This window comes from Petaurus breviceps, unplaced genomic scaffold (genome assembly GCF_028583685.1).
Source record: "Petaurus breviceps papuanus isolate PSGF00001 unplaced genomic scaffold, PetGlider_PUasm1.0 184, whole genome shotgun sequence".
Taxonomy (NCBI): Eukaryota; Metazoa; Chordata; class Mammalia; order Diprotodontia; family Petauridae; genus Petaurus; species Petaurus breviceps.
This window is the reverse complement of record NW_027185793.1, coordinates 3,771,897-3,792,244: the sequence shown is the minus strand read 5'-3', so window position 1 is coordinate 3,792,244 and position 20,348 is coordinate 3,771,897. Positions and strand designations below refer to the sequence as shown.

Sequence of the window (20,348 nt, the reverse complement as noted above, 5' to 3'; positions counted from 1 at the left end):
GGAGACGGTGCATACAGAGGGTACCGTAATGTAGCGTGTAGCGCAGGAGATCACCTTCACTACAGTAGCAATCTCAATAGGGCTTATTTTCGGGGGAGGGATTATTTTAGAGGAATCATACACAGTAAGGGGAGGGCTTATTTTCGGGATAGGTCTTATTATCGGGGAAACACGGTAGTTGTTTGCATATTGTCTTCCCCATTGTACTGTGGAGCAAGGACTGTCTTTTTCCATTCCCAGCGCTCAGCACAAAACTGGACATTCAATAGGTACTTAATTAATGTTAAATGATTTTATTAGTTGGTCACACTGTCAAGTGTTAGAGATCTGAAACTTGAACCCAAATCGTACACTTCAAGTCCAGTGCTCTTTCCCCTATGCCACATGTCTTATCATTAAGATAAAAAAAAAAAAGACTTTAACAGTAAAAATTCTGCACATAAGAACACAGAAGAATCTCAGCTGAGAAAAAAAGTCTAACTGGCAATTAAAAAGTTCAAAATTAACTAATATCACCAAGTTCTGGGCATTATATAAAACAGAATGGAACATACTAGTAATTAAACTTACATCACATAAGGCACCATAACGAAGGATGGATAGTAAAGAGTGTACATGACTTTCACTGGTGAAATATAATCTAGTACGGACATGACGTTCAGGGGACATGACACCTCTGGAATACCTAAAGTTAGAAGCAAAGAGTGTTTTAAAGACATAACAAAGTCATAATCTATTTTATAAAAAGGAAGCATGATTTTATGAGAAATGTAATTTTTAAAAATAACATAAAAGTCCTAACATCTGACATTATACCAATCACAAAGCCTTATGATCATCAATTACAAAGTCACAGATGTTTTTGTAGTATAAATCTTCATTCTAGACAGCAAGACTTTAACAATGAAACTAACCACAAATGGAGTAGAAAGTAATTGTGAAAGTATTCCTTTACTCAGATATATCAGAAAAAAGCTAAGTAGGGTTATTACCAGTGAAGGTTGATTAACAGTGACAACTGCTGGGACTCATGAAATAAAGCGCTCTGACCCCAAAGGAAAAGCCCAGAAACATATTTTTTTAGAAGGTCAGGTGCCACTTAGCTGGCACTTGATACTCTCTAATCTCTAGGTTTTAAGGGCATTGCTCTCACTGAGCTCTCCTCCTACCCATCAGACCACTCCTTCTCAACACTTCTTTGTTCTATCTTCATTTGGGTCACACATGCTAACCATGGGAGTGCCACAAGGCTTATAGTGGCCCTTTTCCCTTCTTCCTTTATATACAGTATTTCAGTTGTTTATTTTATCAGCTCCTGAGGATTCGATTATCATCTATTTGTCCAATCCTAACTTCTCTCCTGACCTCTAAGGCTTCAACTTCCCAACACCTGTTGGATATCTTGAATTTTATATATATAAAGATTCAACATGTCCAAAATTGAACTCATCTTTCCCTGACAACTTTCCTCTCTCTCTAACTTATCTATTGTTGTAGAGGGTATTACTATACTCCCAGTCACTGTAATGTTAATGGAATTTAAAGATCCCTTTGTATTGGCTTGGTTTTTCCGTTAAGTGTTAAAACCAAGAGCTTGTGAATCCCATTTGTGGGAGGGACTTGTTGACATGAAGAAAGAAGGCTGAACTGGGAGGAGTTGGTGCCATGGATTTATAGAGAGGCCTAAGCAGACAAAGGCCAGAAGAACTTTTGGGAGCAAAATCGTGGAGGCAGAGAGAGAGAATTGCCAGGGGCCAGAGTAGCTGAGACAGAGAAAACTGCCAGCCAAAGCCACCTGGACCGCTGAGGGCCAGATGGAGCTGCCCAGGATTTTTGAGAACTGCCACCAGGAGCTGCAGAGTACTGAGGAGACATGACTGTGGTGCCAGTATTTTTTCTGTCTGTTTTGATGTTACTTTGCCAGATTCATCTGCTGGTAAAGGACAGTGCTGTTGTTGCAGTGGTCGTGGAACCTTGCTGTTGGTTCATAAGCCCTGAAGGAGGATTTTCTTACTGTATGTTTACAGAAATCCTGGAGAAGGATCTTGCTGATGTTTTCAGGGGTCCTGAGACTGTTCTGCAGGCAGAGAGTGAACTGATGAGGGCGCTGGCAAAGCATACTGTGGCTTTGTTAAGTTTTGCCTTCCTAGGAAGAAAGATTGCTGAAAACTTGCCTTGGGTCAAGATAAAGAAAAGATGAAGATGGCAGCTTAGAAGCAGGAAAACTCCCTGCACTCCTCCAATAACCACCTCAAATACCTATAAAAATGACTCTAAACACTTTAGGGCTACAGAACCCATAAAGTGAGAGAGGGAAACAAATCTCCTGCTGAAGACAGCCCAGCAGGAAGGGTCCATTGCAGTGCGCTGGGAGCAGAGCCTAGCCCTGTGTGAGTCCCAGGGTGGCCCTGACCAGCCCCAGCTGGAGGGACTTCTGGAGAGTGGAACACCAGCAGCTGTGGCGGTTTCCATAATTATCAACCCATAAATGCCAAAGACAAAGTGAGAGTTCAGTGTGGACTTTGTAGGAACAGGGAGTCTGAGAATGCAGTCTGGTCTCTTCCCCCAGAGGGAGAAGCGGCTGAGATGCAGCGGCCGCCACTGCATGGCTGTTTCAGAACTCCTGGCCTGCAGATTGTAGGGGGGCCAAGCAACCATTCTGAGGGGTAATCATTCTTGCTTTAACCTGCTTGGATCTGGATTGCTGTCTAGGGTGGAGATCCTAGGGTGGATGACCAGGTGCCAGAGATGGTGGAGGCTTCAGAGAGGGCAGGCAACTAATAGCTCCGGCATCTGAGAAAACACCAGTGATTTGGGACAAAGCTCTCTTCTCTCGAATCAGAATTCTAATGTAGCAAAAAGCTCAAAAGTCAAGTAATTGAATGGCAAGATGAACAAGCAAAGGAAGCAAAGCAAGCACAGCAATCTGACTTTGGATTCCTTTTTTGGGGACAAAAAGGATCAAAGCATGGAATGGGAGGAAGAAAACAAAGTCAGAACTCCTGCACCAAAAACTTCCAAGAAAAATATAAATTGGTTATAGGCCATAGAGAAGCTTAAGAAAGATTTTGAAAACCAAATAAGAGAAATGGAAGAGAAATGAGAATGATGCAAGAAAATCACGAAAAGAGAGTCAACAACCTGACTGAAGAAGTCAACAGCCTGACTTAAAAAACAGACTAACTCAAATGGCAAAAGAGGCTCAAAAAGCCAATGAGAAGAATGCCTTAAAAAGCTGAATTTGGAAGATGGAAAAAGAATCTCAAAAGCTCACTGAAGAGTATAATTCCTTCAGGATTAGATTGGAGCAAATGGAAGCTAGTGACTTTATGAGAAATCAAGATACTATTAAACAGATCCAAACAAATGAAAAAAAATAGAAGGCAATGTGAAATATCTCATTGGAAAAACCACTGATCTGGAAAATAGATCCAGGAGAGATTATTTAAAAATTATTGGGCTACCTGAAAGCCACGATCAAAAAAAGAACCTAGAAATCATCCTTCAAGAAATTCTCAAGGAAAATTGCCCTGATGTTTTAGAACCGGAGGACAAATTAGAAATTGAAAGAATTCACTGATCACCTCTTGAAAAAACATCCCAAAAAGAAAACACCTAGGAATGTTATAGCCAGGTTCTGGAGTTCCCAGATCAAGAAGAAAATATTACAAGCAGCCAAAAAGAAACAATTTGAATATCGTGGAAACACAATTAGGATAACACAGCATCTGGCAGCTTCTATATTGAGGGACTGAAGGGCTTGGAATATGATATTCTGGAGGTCAAAGGAGCTGGGATTAAAACCAATAATCATCTACCCAGTAAAACTGAGTATCATGTTTCAGGGCAAAATATGGTCATTCCATGAAATAGAGGACACTTTCAAGCATTCTTGATGAAAAAAACAGTTGAACAGAAAATTTGACATTCAAATACAAGAAGCAAGAGAAGGTAAACAGGAAAATCATAAGGAACTTATCAAAGTTGAACTATTTCCATTCCTACATGGAAAAATGATAATTGTAACTTATGAAACTTTTCTCAGTTTGAGAATAGTTGAAGGGAATTATAAATGTGTGTGTGTATATATGTATACACACACATGTGTATACATATATACATATGTCTATATAAGAGGGTTTATGGGCATATGAATACATGTGAGTGTGTGTGTATAAATATATGTACAGGTATACATAGATAGAGGGCACAGGACCAGCTGAATAGGAAGGGATAATACTTAAAAGGTGAAATTGAGAGGTAAGAGAGGAATATCATGAGCATGAGATGGGGAGAGACAGAATGGGGTAAATTATCTCATACAGAAGAGGAAAGGGAAAACTGTTACAATGGAGGGGAAGAACAGGAAGGCAAAAAGGAATGGGTCAACCTTACTCTCATTGAATTTGGCTTAGGGAGGGAATGACATATACATTAAATAGGGTATCTCACCCTACAGGAGAGTAGGGGGGAATGGGATGAGAGAGGGAATGAAGGAGGGGAGTACAGGTTAGGAGGAGGGAAGTTGGAAACACACCCTTTTGAAAAGGGACAAAGTCAAAGTAGAAAACAGAAAAAGTTGGGGGCAGAATAGGATGGAGGGAAATATAGTCAGTCTTTCACAATATATCCACTATGTAAATGTTTTGCATAGCTACACATGTACAACCTATATTGAATTGCTTATCTTCCCAGTAAGGGTGGGTGATGAGGGATGAAGGGAAAGAATCTAGAATTCGAAGTTTTAAAAATTAGATATTTTAAAAAACGTTATTATTATTATTATTTGCATGCAACTGGGAAATAGGATATACAGGTATTGGGGTATAGAGATCCATCTAGTCCTACTGGAAAGTTGGAGCAGGGAGGATATAGGAGATAGCACACTGGGGGAGGGGGTATTCAGTGGGATGGCTCTTTTGGGGTGGTGGGTAAGAAGAAAGATGGGGAGAAAATTTGTAACTCAAAATCTTGTGGAAATGAATGATATAAACTAAAAATAAACATAAAATTTAAATTAAAAATAAAAAAATGAAGAAAAGACCTGTCCTTGGGTATTGAATGCTGTGATCATATCATAACTTTATTGTGGCTTAGGGGTAGATGGCGTTTGTGCTCTCCACTCCTCCTTTGAGAGGGTGCTTGGTGGTGATGCATGACCTTGTAATTCAGTTGTGATCCAGGGGTGGAAAACTTTTGACTTTTATACTTTGTGACTGACCAAATGAATGTACTTTATGATTGGAAACTAATCTCCAGTTGAATAGAGAGAAGACTTTGTGATTGACTAAATGAATGTACTGGCCAGAGGTGGAATACTTGGACCTTAGTACTTTGTGATTGAATGCAGGACTTACTAAATTATTGAGTTATACATGTTGAATACTGCATTTTGATTTTCTGTGAATGTTTTCCCTTAATCTGTCATTGAATAAATGGAGTTTGCTATGCTCGTAATCTGAACTTGGAGGTTGCGTGTGCTTGGCATTACAGTCACCCAGAAAGCTTGCAACCTAAGCATCATCTTTATTTCTTGGTCATTCTTACTCTTTATAACCATTTTTCTGTCAAGTCCTAATGATAGTATCTTCACAAAATCTTTCCTTTAGGTAATCTCTTTTCTTCTCTGATTCTGCCACCAATCTAGTGCAGGCTCTCATTACCTCATGCCTGAGCTAATGCAGCAGCCTTCTGGTTAGTGTTTCTGCCTCAAGTCTCTTCCCACTCTAGTCCATACCCCACTCACTGGTCACTTATTTTCCTAGAGTGAAGATATGATCATGTTACCCCACCCTATTCAATGAATTCTATTGACTCCCTACTTCTACTGATTGCTCCCCCCATCTCTGGAATTCCTTCCCTTTTCCCATCAGCCTCTCCTGATTTCTCCGGCTTCCTTCAAGTGACAGCTAAAATTCCACCTTCTGCAAGAAGCTTTTCTGAATGTCCTTTAATGCTCTGTTGATTATCCCCACTTTACTTTGTATATATTTTAATTTCGTAAATTTATTTTGTATTTTTTATTTCTGTATTATAAACAATGTTTTTATTGACATCTTCTGTTTATTCTATTATCATAGTTTCCACCAGGATCCCTCCCCCTCCCACAGAGCCATCTCACATAAAAGAGTATTTCTTAAAGATAAAAAAAAAAAAAAGAGGGAGAGAAAAGTTAGCATAACCAATCCATAGAAAAACTCCAAAAATGTATAGTTTGTTAAGTCTATGGCCCTCCCACTTCCACAAAAGTGTGAGTTGTGGGTGTCCCATTCTCTTACTTTGTACATATCTTGCTTGTATGTTCTCTCAACTATCAGACTGTAAGCTCCTTGAAAGTAGGGCTATTTTTTACTTTCTTTGTATCTCTACTGCTTGTCACAGTGGCTGAGACATAGTAGGGACTTAATGCTTGACACTAAATTCTTAGTGACTTGATTTAACTCTGCAAAAAATATGGCTCTGTTCTATTATCACATCAGTTTCCCTCCAGGATTGAGTCAAAAAGAATTTTAATTGACTGCTAAGTGTAATGCTTGACAACTTAGTATAGCTTAATCCTCCAACATACTAAATAAGTTTGTTTTATATACTGTATAAATTCCTGAAACTTTAGATCTGAATACTTTCTACAAGCATTACTCTGATACCTTTATATTCATCCTAGTAGCTAAATTAGAGTTAATGAATTTTGCACATAAAACACACACACATAAATACACACATGCCAATTTAAAAAATGTCTCTTACAGAGGATGGAGTTTATTTACAGTGTCATCATCTTGTGTTCTCTGAAGGTCTGATCGAATTTTCTTAACTAGAGGAGTACAAAAGCCTTTGGCAATCTCCAGCTTTTCAGCTTTTGATATGCCGTATTCCTGAAGAGAAAGAAAATATAACAGTATTAGAAAAATGACATTTCAAACATCACTAAAAAAGACACTGATGACAGAAAAATATATTAACAGGAAGCTTTAATTGTTCATATATGAGCATGAGACCATTATGAGTTTGAACTTATGTACCTACAAATATCTTCTAAATTATTTAGTATAATTTCTATTTAACAAGCTATAAGTAATATTTATGCATGGACATTAGTTGACTTCAAAGAATATTAAAAATAATATGTAATTTGGTAGCACATTTTATATTGATCTATAACTAGGAGAAATAAAATGGTGAATCAATGGTGAATCATCCATGCATCTTCACTTAAATGGAATTTCATTTCAAATTGCTTTTACCAAAAGTACCTACTTCCTAAATTTAAATGCAAAGCTAAATACTGTTTATTTAAACAAAGTCAAGTAAGTAAGATAAATGTTTACAATACCTTGATGCCTCCAGTACTATGAATGGAAATTTTTTTCAAGGACCCTTTTAACATAAACAGGATTAATTCTACCATTTCTTTATTCAAATTTTGAAAAATATCTCCAATGTAAGTATTACAATAAAAAGTGATTTATATTCTTGTACTTAAGAAGCTCAAAGGGGGATAGAGCATTTGCAGGTAAAATAACATTAAAAAAGATCAGTACATGACTATAAGCCGCCATGGTGGGGGGGGGGAAGTGAGGGAGGGGAGGAAAATGTGAAACTCAAGGAATTGTGGAATTGAATCCTGTAAACTAAAAGGAAACAAACAAATTAATAAAACACACACACATACACACACACACAAAGAAAGTGAGCTCCTTGAGAGCAGGCACCATCTGGCTTTTCTAACTGTATCCCTTGGCCTAGTGCTTGGAACATTGTGTGTGGTTAACAAATGTTTTAATCATTCATTCTATAAATGCTTGTTGACTATCCATACCTCCAGGAGGATAAGGGCAGTTTGCATTGCTTTGGGGAAATTGCAAGCCTCCTTTATGGATATCAAACTTCTATCTGAACTAAGAAGTCTTAAGCACCTATAATGTTCCATGTACTGAGGATGCAAGTATCAAGAATGAAATATCCCTACTCTCATGAAGCCTCCCTTCTACTGGGAGAGACAACAAGTATACATATAAGTATAAAAAGGATAAACATAAAGAGAATATTACAAAGTTATTAAGGGCAAGGTAGCCAGAGAGAGAGGGCACTACCATGAAGGGTTTTCTTGTGGAAGGTATGGCTTAAGATGTATCTTAGAGAAAAAAAAGAGATACTATGAAATAGAAATGAGAAGGGCTTTTTTTTGTGCCAGACCTATGACTTCACTGGAATAGGGAACTCACAGTGAAGAAATTTCTGTCCATGTAGGCAGGCACTCGGAGCTTTAGAGGCTTACCTGGGGCACTGGAAAGTTAAATGACTTGCCCAGGGTTGTGAAGCTTGTGTCAGAAGTAGGACCCCAGGGCTTCCTCACTCCAAGGGCAATTCTTAATCTACCAAACCATGCTGTCTCTACTATAGAAATATGATGTATTCTGTCTGCTTTCTATTATTACCAAGAGCCCACTTTCTTCCCTTTCCATAAAGAATCTGTACTACCATAGTTCCATTAGCTCTGTCCTGTGACTTTTACTCTTTTCTTTTACAAGCAAATCCCAGGATTTATTCATTATCAGCCCTTGCTGTTTCCTAGCTGCTACAACCTCTTCTCACTGGACCAGATGTCACTTGTCATTCAGGAGAGGACAGCAACAGCAGCCCACTCTTCCTTGGGTTGCCATGGTGGGAACCTGCTGGATTTAGATCCAAAAAACATGGGTTCAAATACCACCTCTGACTTGTCGTTGTTCATCCTTCATTCCCAAAAAGACCCAAGAACATCATGAGAGTGGTGCCTTGACTCATATGCAAATTAGATTTAAGTGAGGCAGAGTTGCACAAAGTCATCAGCCTCACTCTTTCCTCCAGAGTCATCAAAGTCCAGTGGCAAGACAAAAATCCAGATGACCAGTGATGGCCTAGAATGCAGTGGGTGAAGTTGGCCCTTCTAAAGTAAGGTCTTTCCCAGACACTTTGTAGCTGAAATAATCCTCAGCAAGTCACTTTGGAGTCTCAGTTTTCTCATCTGTAAATTAGAGAGCTATAATACCAGTAGTTCCTATTTCCCAGGGCTATTCTAGGACTTAAAGGAGATAATGAAGATAAATACTATGCAAACTTCTGAGCATTATATAAAAGTCAGGTATTATGTTGACCTGCATTGCTAGAGGGAGTCTCCTCATCCAGGGGTCTCCCAAATCAATGAAATCACTCATCCAGTCCTTATTCCAATACTATTATTATAATAAATTGCAAGTCATGTCCCCTGAGAGGTACATGAGATCGTTTGGATACTCAGCAGCAGCTGCATTCCCATGTTGTATACCAGCCCCTTCCAAAAACAGGTGGCAGAAACAGATGGAAGAATTAGAACTTGGACCACAGAAGGGGGACCATGCCAAATCCTTGGCATCTTGAAAGCATAACCCTACACAGATGATCATAAGGGAGCTTAATAAAATGAAGAGATTGAAACCAACTCTCTCTTCTTCCTGGGTATGGTTTTTCCCTATCCCATCCCCAGCCAATAAAATTCAAGCAGGAGAAAGTGGTGTAGAAGACTAATGTTTATTCACAGTCAGTCATTCAATTAACATTTGTTAAGCACTCTCCATGGGCCAGGTACCATGCAGAGATACAAAGGAAGGCAAAAACATAGTCCCCATCCTCAAGAAGCTCACATTCCAATGAAGGACAGGCCATTCAAATAACTATGGGTATATACATACATATGTATAATTTTATATACATAAATTTATATTAAATATGAGTACATGTGAATATATAAATGTATGCACATATGTGAATTTATTTGTTTATCTAAATTTATATATAATGGTACATTAAAAAAAAGATCAGTACAGTTAAGATTCTTAAGAAGAGTGAATAAATAGAAAGTGAATTGGTAGGAAAGGCAGTATATGAGTTAAGCCTTGAAGAAATCTAGGTATTCTAAGAGGCAACCAGTAGTAAAGAGGGAGTGTAAATCAGGCACAGCTTGAGCAAAAGCAGACAGGAATCACAACACCAAATTCAAGAATCAGCAAGCAGGCCAATTTGGCTGAACTCTATGACTATGTGAGGTGAAGTAATATGAAATAAGCCTTGGAAAGGATGTTGGATCCAAGGCTTGTGAAAGGCTCTAAGGGCCAAGGTAGAAGAATGTCTATTTTATCTTAGAGCCATGGAGAGCCACTGGAACTTTTTGACAAGGAAGCTGACTTGTGCTTTAGTAAAACTATTTTGGTAGTTGAGCAGAGGAAAGACTGAAGAAAGGGAGAAGCTGGAAGGCTGTTTTGGTAGCCCAGGCATGAGAACCTGAACCAAGGTTATGGATATATGAATGGAGAGAAGGGACTCCAATATCCATATAGAGAATGAGAGTACAAAAGTATTAAAATTATGAGCAAATTACCCTAATGCTATTTTCTTCCATCTTACCAATCTAATAAGAGTATATGTCATGGAGATAAGATTTAACAAAATTTAGATAGAATTGGGGATGATGAGGTTTTAAGTAAGGTTGCCCAGAAAAATGGTGGTACCTTCAGGCAAGAAGGAGGAATTGGTTCAAGAGAAAATAAAATGAATTCCACTTTGGGCAAGGTGATGTGATAAAGCAGTTTGCTCAAGGCATACTGGAGCTTTGTAAAAGAGCCTGGGGGTATATAAATATAAATGAAAATCATCTACAGTAATAGAACCAATGGCATTTTTTTCAAATCTCATTCTTTTTGATTTCTCTGAACTGTCTGATAATAAGCCCTTCCTGACCAACAACTTTTCATTCTCTTTTATGAAATACTCATTCATGTAGACCCCTTAAATTATGGGTATCCTCCAAAGCTCCATCCCAGGTATCTCTTCTCTCTATAACCTTTTTTTTTTTTTTGTGGATCTCATTAGTTGCCATGATTTTAGAGAATCACAGATTTTCAAAGCTGGGAAGAACCTTAAATGTCTCGTCCAATCCATATTAGAAAAAGAATCCCTTCTACAACATACCTAACAAGTAACCATCCAGCCTCCTAGCTGCTAAACTATTTTGAATTGAACTTTTAATGCAGGTTTCAGTTAGGTGGGTATAAGCATAAGCAAAGTGGGATTTTTTTGGGTTTTTTTTTTTGTGGAGTTCAGTTTCCTAGGCTCAGGCTGAATTGTAAACATCTGAAAGATTAATCTCCCTAGAATCCTGATAATTCACAGCTGTGCTGAGTCACGCAGGTTTTGTGCCTTCTGGTTCTGAGCCAATCAGGGGCTGAATCTTTGCTACATATTCTGGGGGGGGGGGGGGGGGGGGGGGTTGGCAGCTTGCTTTGGCGGTTCGCTTATGAGGAGGATATTTTGATTCCCCAGGGACTCTGAATACCCATTTGTTAAGAGATACTCCGACTACTCAGGTTTGTTGCCCCCCCCACCCTCATCCAGTGGTGTATGTAGGTGGTTGTATTACTTTGTTCAGACAGTAGGAGTCCTGTCCAATCTCTGTGCTAATTTCTGTTTGTATTTTCTCCGAGGTCAGGGTGCTTGCTGACTTTTCCCCTGAACTAGTGAAATTAATTACAGTAAGGTTGTCTTTCCTTCAGCAAGGCAGATCAAAAACCTGTGCTAGCAGGCCATCCTGGTTGTGCTAGTGTGCTTGCTACTAACAGAGGGTTTTGAGGGCACAAATACATTTAGTCAGTTATTTGAATTCTTCTTTAATAATAATCTTATGTTACTGTTGTGAAATATAATTTTTCTTAGTATCTTGGAGACTCAGAACTTCCTACCCCAAACATATCAGCCCACTTTGCCAATTCTTCAGAAGGACATTACTGTTAATAAGACTGCATTAGAAGCTGTTTGGGTAGAGATAGATTCTACTGCCTAGACAGCCCACAGCTGGGAGTGGTCTGGTATGGTACAGTGGTGATCTGATAGAATAGGTATCTCCTCTGTGAGGAGGTAGAATGATGGCAGGGTGTTATCAACCCCTTTTGAAATGGTATATAAACTGGGTGACCCCTAAATTGAGCCAGTTGTGAACTGTAACTCCCATGAATGCATGTCACCGGTTTGTGAGAGAAATAAAAATGTGGACTTAACATAATTTAGTTTGTTTTTCTTAGATCAAACTGTTTTGGGGATCAACACTGTGTTATAAGAAATGGCAAGAAGGATGGATTCAGAAAAACATGGAAAAACTTACAGAAACTAATGTAAACTCAAATAGGCAAACCCAGAAGAACAATTTAAATGGATAACTACGACACTTTAAAGAAAACCTTTTAAAGACTTAAGAGCTCTGATCAAGGCAAATAACCAAACATAACTCTAAAGTACACTGACGAATCATGCTATCCACCTCCTGATATGACAGTGATGGAAATGAGATGGAGACTGAAATATATAATTTTGGATATAGCCAATAGGTTTGATTTGTTTTTCCTGACTATACCTATCTGTCACAAAGAGGGTCTTAAAAAAATTTTCTGTGGGGAAAATGGCAGGAAGATAATAATGACTGACAGTAAAAAGAAAGAAAATATTACTGTAGTATTATTTTTAAAAAACACAGTAGAGAATAGAAGAAGCCTGAGAGGGAGACATGGACAAGCAGACTATTTTTAAAGTTATCATATGCCTTAAAGAAGGCTAAACGTTTACAATGGAAATTTACTGGTTTCATGTAAAATCCTCTTTTTCTCTCTTTTGAACACAGAAATATTACTGTTAATTGGTTCTTATAAAATAACAAAAAATTATTTTAAAAAGAGTCCTTTGTTCAATAAAATAAATATCTAAATATTTGGAGGTAACTTCCAATATGTATTAAGCTCTAGAAACAAATTCTAAAATTAGAGTACTTGGAATAACAAAGTTAAAGAGCTGGCAAACTATTCATGTGGTTGGATAATGTGATTTTCCTTTGGATTGCTTAAGCAATTGGGCACACAGCAAGAACTTGACTATCTGAGCACTACTATACAATGTTCATTAGTCTCTATGCTTATTAACATACTATTACCTTCTAAAAATAACTTTTTTAACTTATTTACACTACTTAGTTAAAATAAAACAAATATATTTAGAATTAGAATTGAATTAAAAACCTTGTCAATTATTTTATTAAGTTATAGTTATAATTTTATAATATCTACTTAGCACTACTTATTTTGCTTCATTTTAATAATTGTGACACTGGACATAGAAAAATATTTCATTAAACTGAAAAAAACCTACCTATTAATGCCACCTATTTATCAATCATTGCAATATAAGTGATTCTTACATTTTAGTACTTACCTGAGGGATAACAATATCTGCTAATGCCTTTGAAAGCCTGTACAAATCCATTGTATTTTCTAATTCCAAGGAGCCATTATGCTGAACATCATATTTTATACAATCATATATGTCAGGGATTTTACTGATGTCATATTTTCCATTCTTTGTTTTAAAGTCCTTTTCCAACTTGGACCATCGACGTAGCATTAGTTCTAATGTTTCACTATGATAAAGTTGGATGTCTAAAACAAGGAAATAAATTGCCAAACAGTTCAATATTCAATAAAAAATCAGTCTAATTAATGTATATTTTAGTGATTTAAAAATTAGTTCACAAATCTAAGAAATTAGGAAATTACCACTTTCAATTTTAAAAGTGAACTGTATTTCTTATACATGCAATTTCAAATATCTCATTATGAAGTGGCTTGTGAAGAACTGTTTACATTATGTTATCTTTAGTAAAACTAAAACTCTTCAAACTAACTTTTAATTTTGCTTGTAAAGTGTTATTTTCTACATATTCACTTAATCAAACCAGGTAGGTGAATAGAAATAGCTAAAAGGGTAACTATAAACTAAGCATCACAGTAGATAAAGTGTTAAAACTGGAATCAGGCAGAGTTGAGGTCAAATGTGGCCCTAATCACTTGTGAGATATGTAACCCTGGGTCAATTATTTAATCTTTGCCTGCCTCAGTTTCTTTACCTGTAAAATGGGGATAATAACAGCACCTACCTCCCAGAGTTGTTACGAGAATCATATGACATAATATTTGTAAAATGATTTTCAAACCTTAAAGAGCTGTGTTTTTAAAATTATGGGTGATGTCTTTTGACTCATGAAAAATTTGGATTTGAATGAGGAAGAGTTGTAGGAAATTGTTGTTCTCATTTTCTCTTCCAGAGTCATCAAAGTCCAATGATAAGACAAAGTCAAAGTGATTGGCAATGGCTCAGGATGCAGTGAATGACCTTGGGATTTCTGATTTCTAATCAGGCTCTAAAATAGAGCCTGCTTCTGCACCTTCACAACCTATTGAAACAAACTGTTCACATCCACTTATTCCTCCAAGGAAGTTTTCACATACTTAGGATAGACACCCCTTAACTCATCGATGAGTCTGAGACCCTTTGGTCAGCCTCAACCTGGTATAGCCCATCTGCCAAAATAGTTTACTGGGTGTGGCTGTTGTGTGTGCTACAGCTTCTTGGAGCCATAGGTGAGAGTTGGATGGCAGGTGAAAACAGAGGTAGAAAGCAGCCTTAGTCTGCCCTGAACACCCATACACTCCACTATATAAACGCTAGCTGCTATCATTAGCAGCAGCAAGCCTCCTCCTCCTCCACCATAGGATTATAGAAAGGACATTAGAGAACATGCAGTCTAACCTCTTATTTTTTTATATGAAAAAACTGAGGGAGGTCCAGAGAGATCACACAAGTTACAAGTAGAATACAGATCTTTTAACCATAGCACTCTTCTCACTGGAGTATGCTGTTATCTCCTAATGTTATCTGCCCAAATTTAAATAGTTAAGTGGCAGAGATGAGATGAGACTAGAAGCCAAATCTTCCGGTTTCTAGTCAGGAGTTCTTAAAAAAAGGAAATCTAGTTTGGCTATATTTTTTGTTACATAAACTTTGTTACAGTGTAATTAGTTTTTAGAAGGACTGCAGTTTTGTAAATTACTAAAGATAAGGATGTCTGTTGCATCAAATTAAAATAGGCTGATGAAAGTTCTATAATAGATACATATCTCAAGTCCAAAGACAAATGCAAGTATTTTCAAACACATCTTTTACCTGATGACTTGGGGTCTTCCATTCTTTGTCTGATTTGAGAAGTCAAACTTTGAATCAAGGAGTAAACTTTGTCACAGGTCTTCACAGGATTTTTAATTAATTGCATTGATTTGATAACAGAAATGCTGCCAGATGGAGTAAGCTGCAGAAATGAAGTTGTTTTATACTTAGTTGTGCCTAATTATTTGCAAAAAAATTAACATTTCTGCACCTGACAAAAATTCATATAACCAAGAAGGTTAAGGATAGCCAAAGTACACCAACTTTTACATGACTCATGTAGGAAGTCAGTTAAAACAACAACATGGATAGGATGTCTACAGGAAAGTTACTGAGGCAGTAGCCAACGATGCTGCATTTCCTCAGCTCGGTAGGCTTTTTCTGACATTGTTTCTAAGGTCTTAAATACATTTCAGTCCCTGTCATCCACACCTATTTAATTTCTACCATTTTTGTCTTTTAAAATGCAAGTCACAGGTCACCTTCAGAAAGCCATTTCTGATTCCTCCCAGGTGATAATTTTGACCAATGGAATGCACTGGAATAAAGGGGGGAAAGCACGTCACAATATCTCACCTTTTCATAGTCTTCAGGAGTAAAATCTCTATCTTTCTGAAGTATTTCATGAAGTCTTGCTTTCACACGATGCTGGCAACTGCTTAGGGAATCTCTATCACTATCCAAAAGTCCATTCATATTTGCACTTTTTACCATCTGGACAAGAATGGGGGTGAGTTCTCCTTCTAGAGCCAAAAGTCCCTAAACATATGGAAAAGAGTAATAATACTTATCTTTATCTTCTAAATGATTTTTGTGAGATGAAAGCTAAATACTTTATGGAGAGGATCCAGTTATTAGCAAAGTTTATATTTACCTAAGTTTTCTAGTTTAAAGTGCTGAATTTTGAAAATTCTAAAATGTTTACATGAACATTAAAATTTAAAAATATTATATCAGGAATTATCTTAGGTCAAAGGCCTTTAAAATGTTAACTTTATTAAGCAAGAAATAAGTTTTTGAAAAAATTTATACCTTTGCAAAAGCTGCTGCAGTCATTTGAACGCGTCCTTCATCAGAAGCATATATTTTGAGGTCATGTCGGTAGGTGCTATGTAATCTAAGTAAACCACAGCCAGGAAATCCTGCATAGTCACCTAAAAACAGACATTCCGATCACTTTAGCTAAATTTTATCCAATGATTTTTGTATTTTTATAAACATAACTTAAAAGTCAAAGATAAAACTAGTGAATTTTGCTAATTAAACAAGTTTCAACCACTATCAATGAATTTAAGGAAATGATAACAAATAGTCTTTAAAAAAAAGACAATGAAAATATTTTAAAGAAATTACCTTGTCCTCCAGGATACATACACCTGAAAGCTCTTCCAAGTTCTTCAGCCTGGACCCTTCCTGCAGGAGTTAGTTCTCCTCCCCATTTCAGAACCAAAAGTAAAGATGGCTCTTCTCTTCGATTGTCTTAAAATACCAAGAAATATATATATATATATATATATTTTTTTTTTTTAAACTGGATTCAAATTATTTTCTTAGACAAACATTTCCCTTCATGGATATACAGACTTCAAATTCTGTTACCTACCTACTGTAATGTAATGGAATTCCTTCTGGAATACAGAGGACAGGATCTTCCTATAATCAATGATAGGACATTCTAGCTAAGAGTTATTTGTAAAATTCTAAGATTTGCCAAGGGAAGATTAAGAAAAAATTTGTAACTGAAGTTTTTATATAGAACCTAATAGATCAAGGAAACACATATGATTTCCCCTCAATCCTACATCTCTGGATTAGTTTACACACAAAAAATTTTAATCCTCATAATGAAATGACCTCTCTGAAATGGATATTTTTCTATAAGATGACTATAAAGTTATATGACTGATGTTTTAATGAATATATGCATCCATTTGGGTAAATGCTACATTTCAAAGCTATAATCACCCTGGGATACCTATTCCAATAATGTTGACATTGCTCAAAACATTTCTGTATGTGCTTTTGAAGTCAGTTTATAAGCCATATAAGAAAATGGAATTTTTTTTGTTTTGTTTTTTTTTAGCACATCTCATTTTTAATCAAAAGGAGTATTATACAACTTGGCAGCAAATGATCCCAGGACATTTCTGTAAATCATATCTCAAAGATCAAAGATCTTTCAGTCGTAAAGATAAGAATAACTCCCACTTGGACAGAATTTTGGTGTTTATAGAATGCTTTTCTCACAACAATCCTATGAAAAAGGTAGAATGTGTCTAATGATTTGAACAATGGAAGCACTTTAAGATTATGCATATTGCTTCCAAAGGAGAACATGTTTTTGGATCTCTAAGTTTTACGTATGCAGAAATATCTGCTGCAATATCTCATGCACATGTCCCCTGTCAGGCCAATCTGTAATTCTTGACATTTCCTCTTGTGTATTCTATTTCCTCCTTCCTCTACTAAAATAGGAAATTCAATATCTCTGTTGGGAGAGAGGGAATTATAGTTTCCATAGTTAATGAACAGAATTAAAGGGAATTAGAGGTGGAGGTCCTGGTTCACAATCTACAAAAAATATGTCAGAGGATAAGTTAGTTCCCTTCAGTTCATAAAATGAATAATAGTGGCAAATAGGCAATCCAGTGTGTGTGTGTGTGTGTGTGTGTGTGTGTGTGTGTGTGTGTGTATAATATTACATAATATACATTCATCCTTAAGCTAGCATCCTTGTAGTTGGTAATGTTGATGTCAATCACAAGATATTGCTAAGGTAATCAATGCTGATTAAACTTGTATATAAATTTAGATCACTATATATATATACACACACACACATACGAAATTCTACTTATGTACACATAAAAATTATGTATGTATGTAAATATACACACAATCTATATTTATATACATACACACATATATATCCAACTTTTAAAAGGGTGACTAAGGATATTGAGACCTGTGTCTCATTGATGTAAGAATCTGTTAGGTACAGAAACTCTAACCTCCAATGAAGTTAGGGAACTTCTCTGTAACTGAATGCTTAGAGAGTTGTCTAGAGCACTAATAAATTTAGTGACTTGCCTGTAGTCACAGAGTTAGTATATACATCAGAGGCAGGATTTGAACCTAGGTGTAACTGATTCCATGTCAAACCCTTTAGCAACTATGACAAGCTGCCTCAATACAAAAATTCAAAAAACACAAATACAATATTAATAATGTCATACCTTCTTCCTCACTAGATGTTTTAGGACAACCATGAGGGAGATAAGTCAACTGGACCTTACGATTTATTCCAGAAAAATGACCATACCTGAAAAATAAAAACAGTAGATTTAGAATACAGCTGTAGAAAGTTTAAAATACACATATACAACTTTGATACACACCAATGTTGTAAAAATTTTAAATGATCAATAATAACCAAACAACTGACACAATTTCTAGGATATGGACTTTAGCTGTTGTTCAAATACATAAAAATTAATATCAAAAGAGCAAACGAAAAATAATTGCTCAATAAAAAATTATTAATATTTATACATTTCAGTCCCAAATAGCTGTCTTCTTACCTTGTATTTACAGCCTGTTGGTTATATCAAAGATGAAAATTATGCTAAGAATTTTCTTTCTTTTTAGATATGGCTAACATAGAAATTTCTTTTGCATAATCATACAAATGTGTGGATGGGCTTTTTCTCCCTTCCTTTCTCAATGGGTGAGAGCGAGAGAGCAAGGAGGGAGAGAATTTAGAACTGAAAATTAAAACTGAATTATAAATAAAATTATGCTAAAAACATCCAGGCTGAAATAAATAAAAATATAGCAGAAATTTAATCATTAAACTAGCCTTTTAAAAAATTTTATTAGATTCCCTATACATTTATTTTTTTCAAAGTTAAAGAATTTTGAAAATGAGATATCAACTGACCTTTAAGTTCATGGATTAACCTATATATGGTGTGGGACCTTGCTTTTAAAAAATATTGTTAACTGGGTTTCAGTATAATTTGGTTTCTTTTTTTTTTTAATCCTATACATTTTATTTTAGATATTTAAAAACATTAGTCTGAGAAAGAATCCAAATTCTTCACCAGGCTACCAAAGAGGTCCATGATACTCAATTCCTCTTTATTCTCTAAATTTATCAACTCTGTTTTGGCTTCACTTTCCTCTCTTCTCAATCTTCTCTGTTAGATTATCTCAACAATGCTCTGTCCTACCAACAGGAATGCTTCATCTCTTTAAGCTTTTGCTGTCCTACTAATCCTTAACTCTACTACCATTGTTCTCCTTCATTATCTACTCAAGTGGATGAATTAAAGAAAGTCATGAAATCAGGTTACTTAGGGCCACTACAAATTTATATTCACCAACTAGGTCCTCACTACGATAAGATAGTCTTGTAGTAATCTCTTATTGAAATTTTATTATATTCTCTGTAAATTTATTAGAGTAAAGGTTTCCTGGAAAAAGGTTTATGCATTTCTTTCTTTCTATTCCCGCCATCTTGATAGTACTGTGCATGTGTTAGTTACTTTAAAAAATGTCTGTCGGATAAGATAAAAGAGTAAAAAGAAAATATAAAGCTCAACTTCTGGCCATGGTAGCTGAAAACAATGCTGAGATTCTACATACTTACTTAAATAAAACCCTAAAGTTCACATTAGACCAAATAAGAATCAAGAAACTGAATGAGATTTATACTGACTTCTCCTATCCTACAATTGCACAAAAAATCAGCCAGAAATCTGAGGGCAATAACAAAGTGAGATCTGCTCAGCAAAGCCCGTGAAGGGTAACTTCCCAGCATGAGAGCAAAACAGCCTTGGAAGTCTTAACAAGTGAAAGTGGGCAGTGACCAGCACTCAGATTGGGGCACTTCAGGTCCAAAGAATTGGAGGTTATTAATACTCTGTCCTGAGACACCAGAGGGTCCTAAAGAATCAGTGCTCTGAAGCTCAAAAATCTAAGAGGATAGGGGCGGCCAGGTAGCACAGCGAGTAAGAGCACTGGCTCCAGTGTCAGAACGACCTGGAGGGATCGAATCCTGGGCTCAGACACTTAGCACCCACCCAGAAACACCTGGCCCTGTAACCTTGAGCAAGTTACTTAACCCCAATTGCTTAGGGGCGGCCAGGTGGCTCAGCGAGTAAGAGCACCGGCTCCAGTGTTGGGACAACCTGGAGATCGAATCCCGGGCTCAGACACTCAGCACCACACCAGTCAGAAATAACTGGCTGTGTAACCTTGAGCAAGTTACTTAACCCTGACTGCTTTAA

General features: G+C 36.6%; 1 protein-coding gene across 18 annotated transcripts in view; it reads right to left on the bottom strand.

The window, feature by feature from the left end:
• PPIP5K2 (diphosphoinositol pentakisphosphate kinase 2) overlaps window positions 1-20,348 on the bottom strand; it is a 125,518-nt gene that overhangs the window by 38,981 nt on the left and 66,189 nt on the right. For all 18 annotated transcript variants that reach the window (XM_069088104.1, XM_069088113.1, XM_069088114.1 and 15 more), the window contains 8 exons: window positions 18,294-18,379; window positions 16,411-16,536; window positions 16,090-16,211; window positions 15,634-15,816; window positions 15,058-15,199; window positions 13,270-13,493; window positions 6,748-6,875; window positions 571-685 (listed from right to left, as the gene is read on the bottom strand). In XM_069088104.1, coding sequence (XP_068944205.1) covers window positions 571-685; window positions 6,748-6,875; window positions 13,270-13,493; window positions 15,058-15,199; window positions 15,634-15,816; window positions 16,090-16,211; window positions 16,411-16,536; window positions 18,294-18,379 — 1,126 coding nt within the window. The remainder of the gene's footprint in view (window positions 1-570; window positions 686-6,747; window positions 6,876-13,269; window positions 13,494-15,057; window positions 15,200-15,633; window positions 15,817-16,089; window positions 16,212-16,410; window positions 16,537-18,293; window positions 18,380-20,348) is intronic.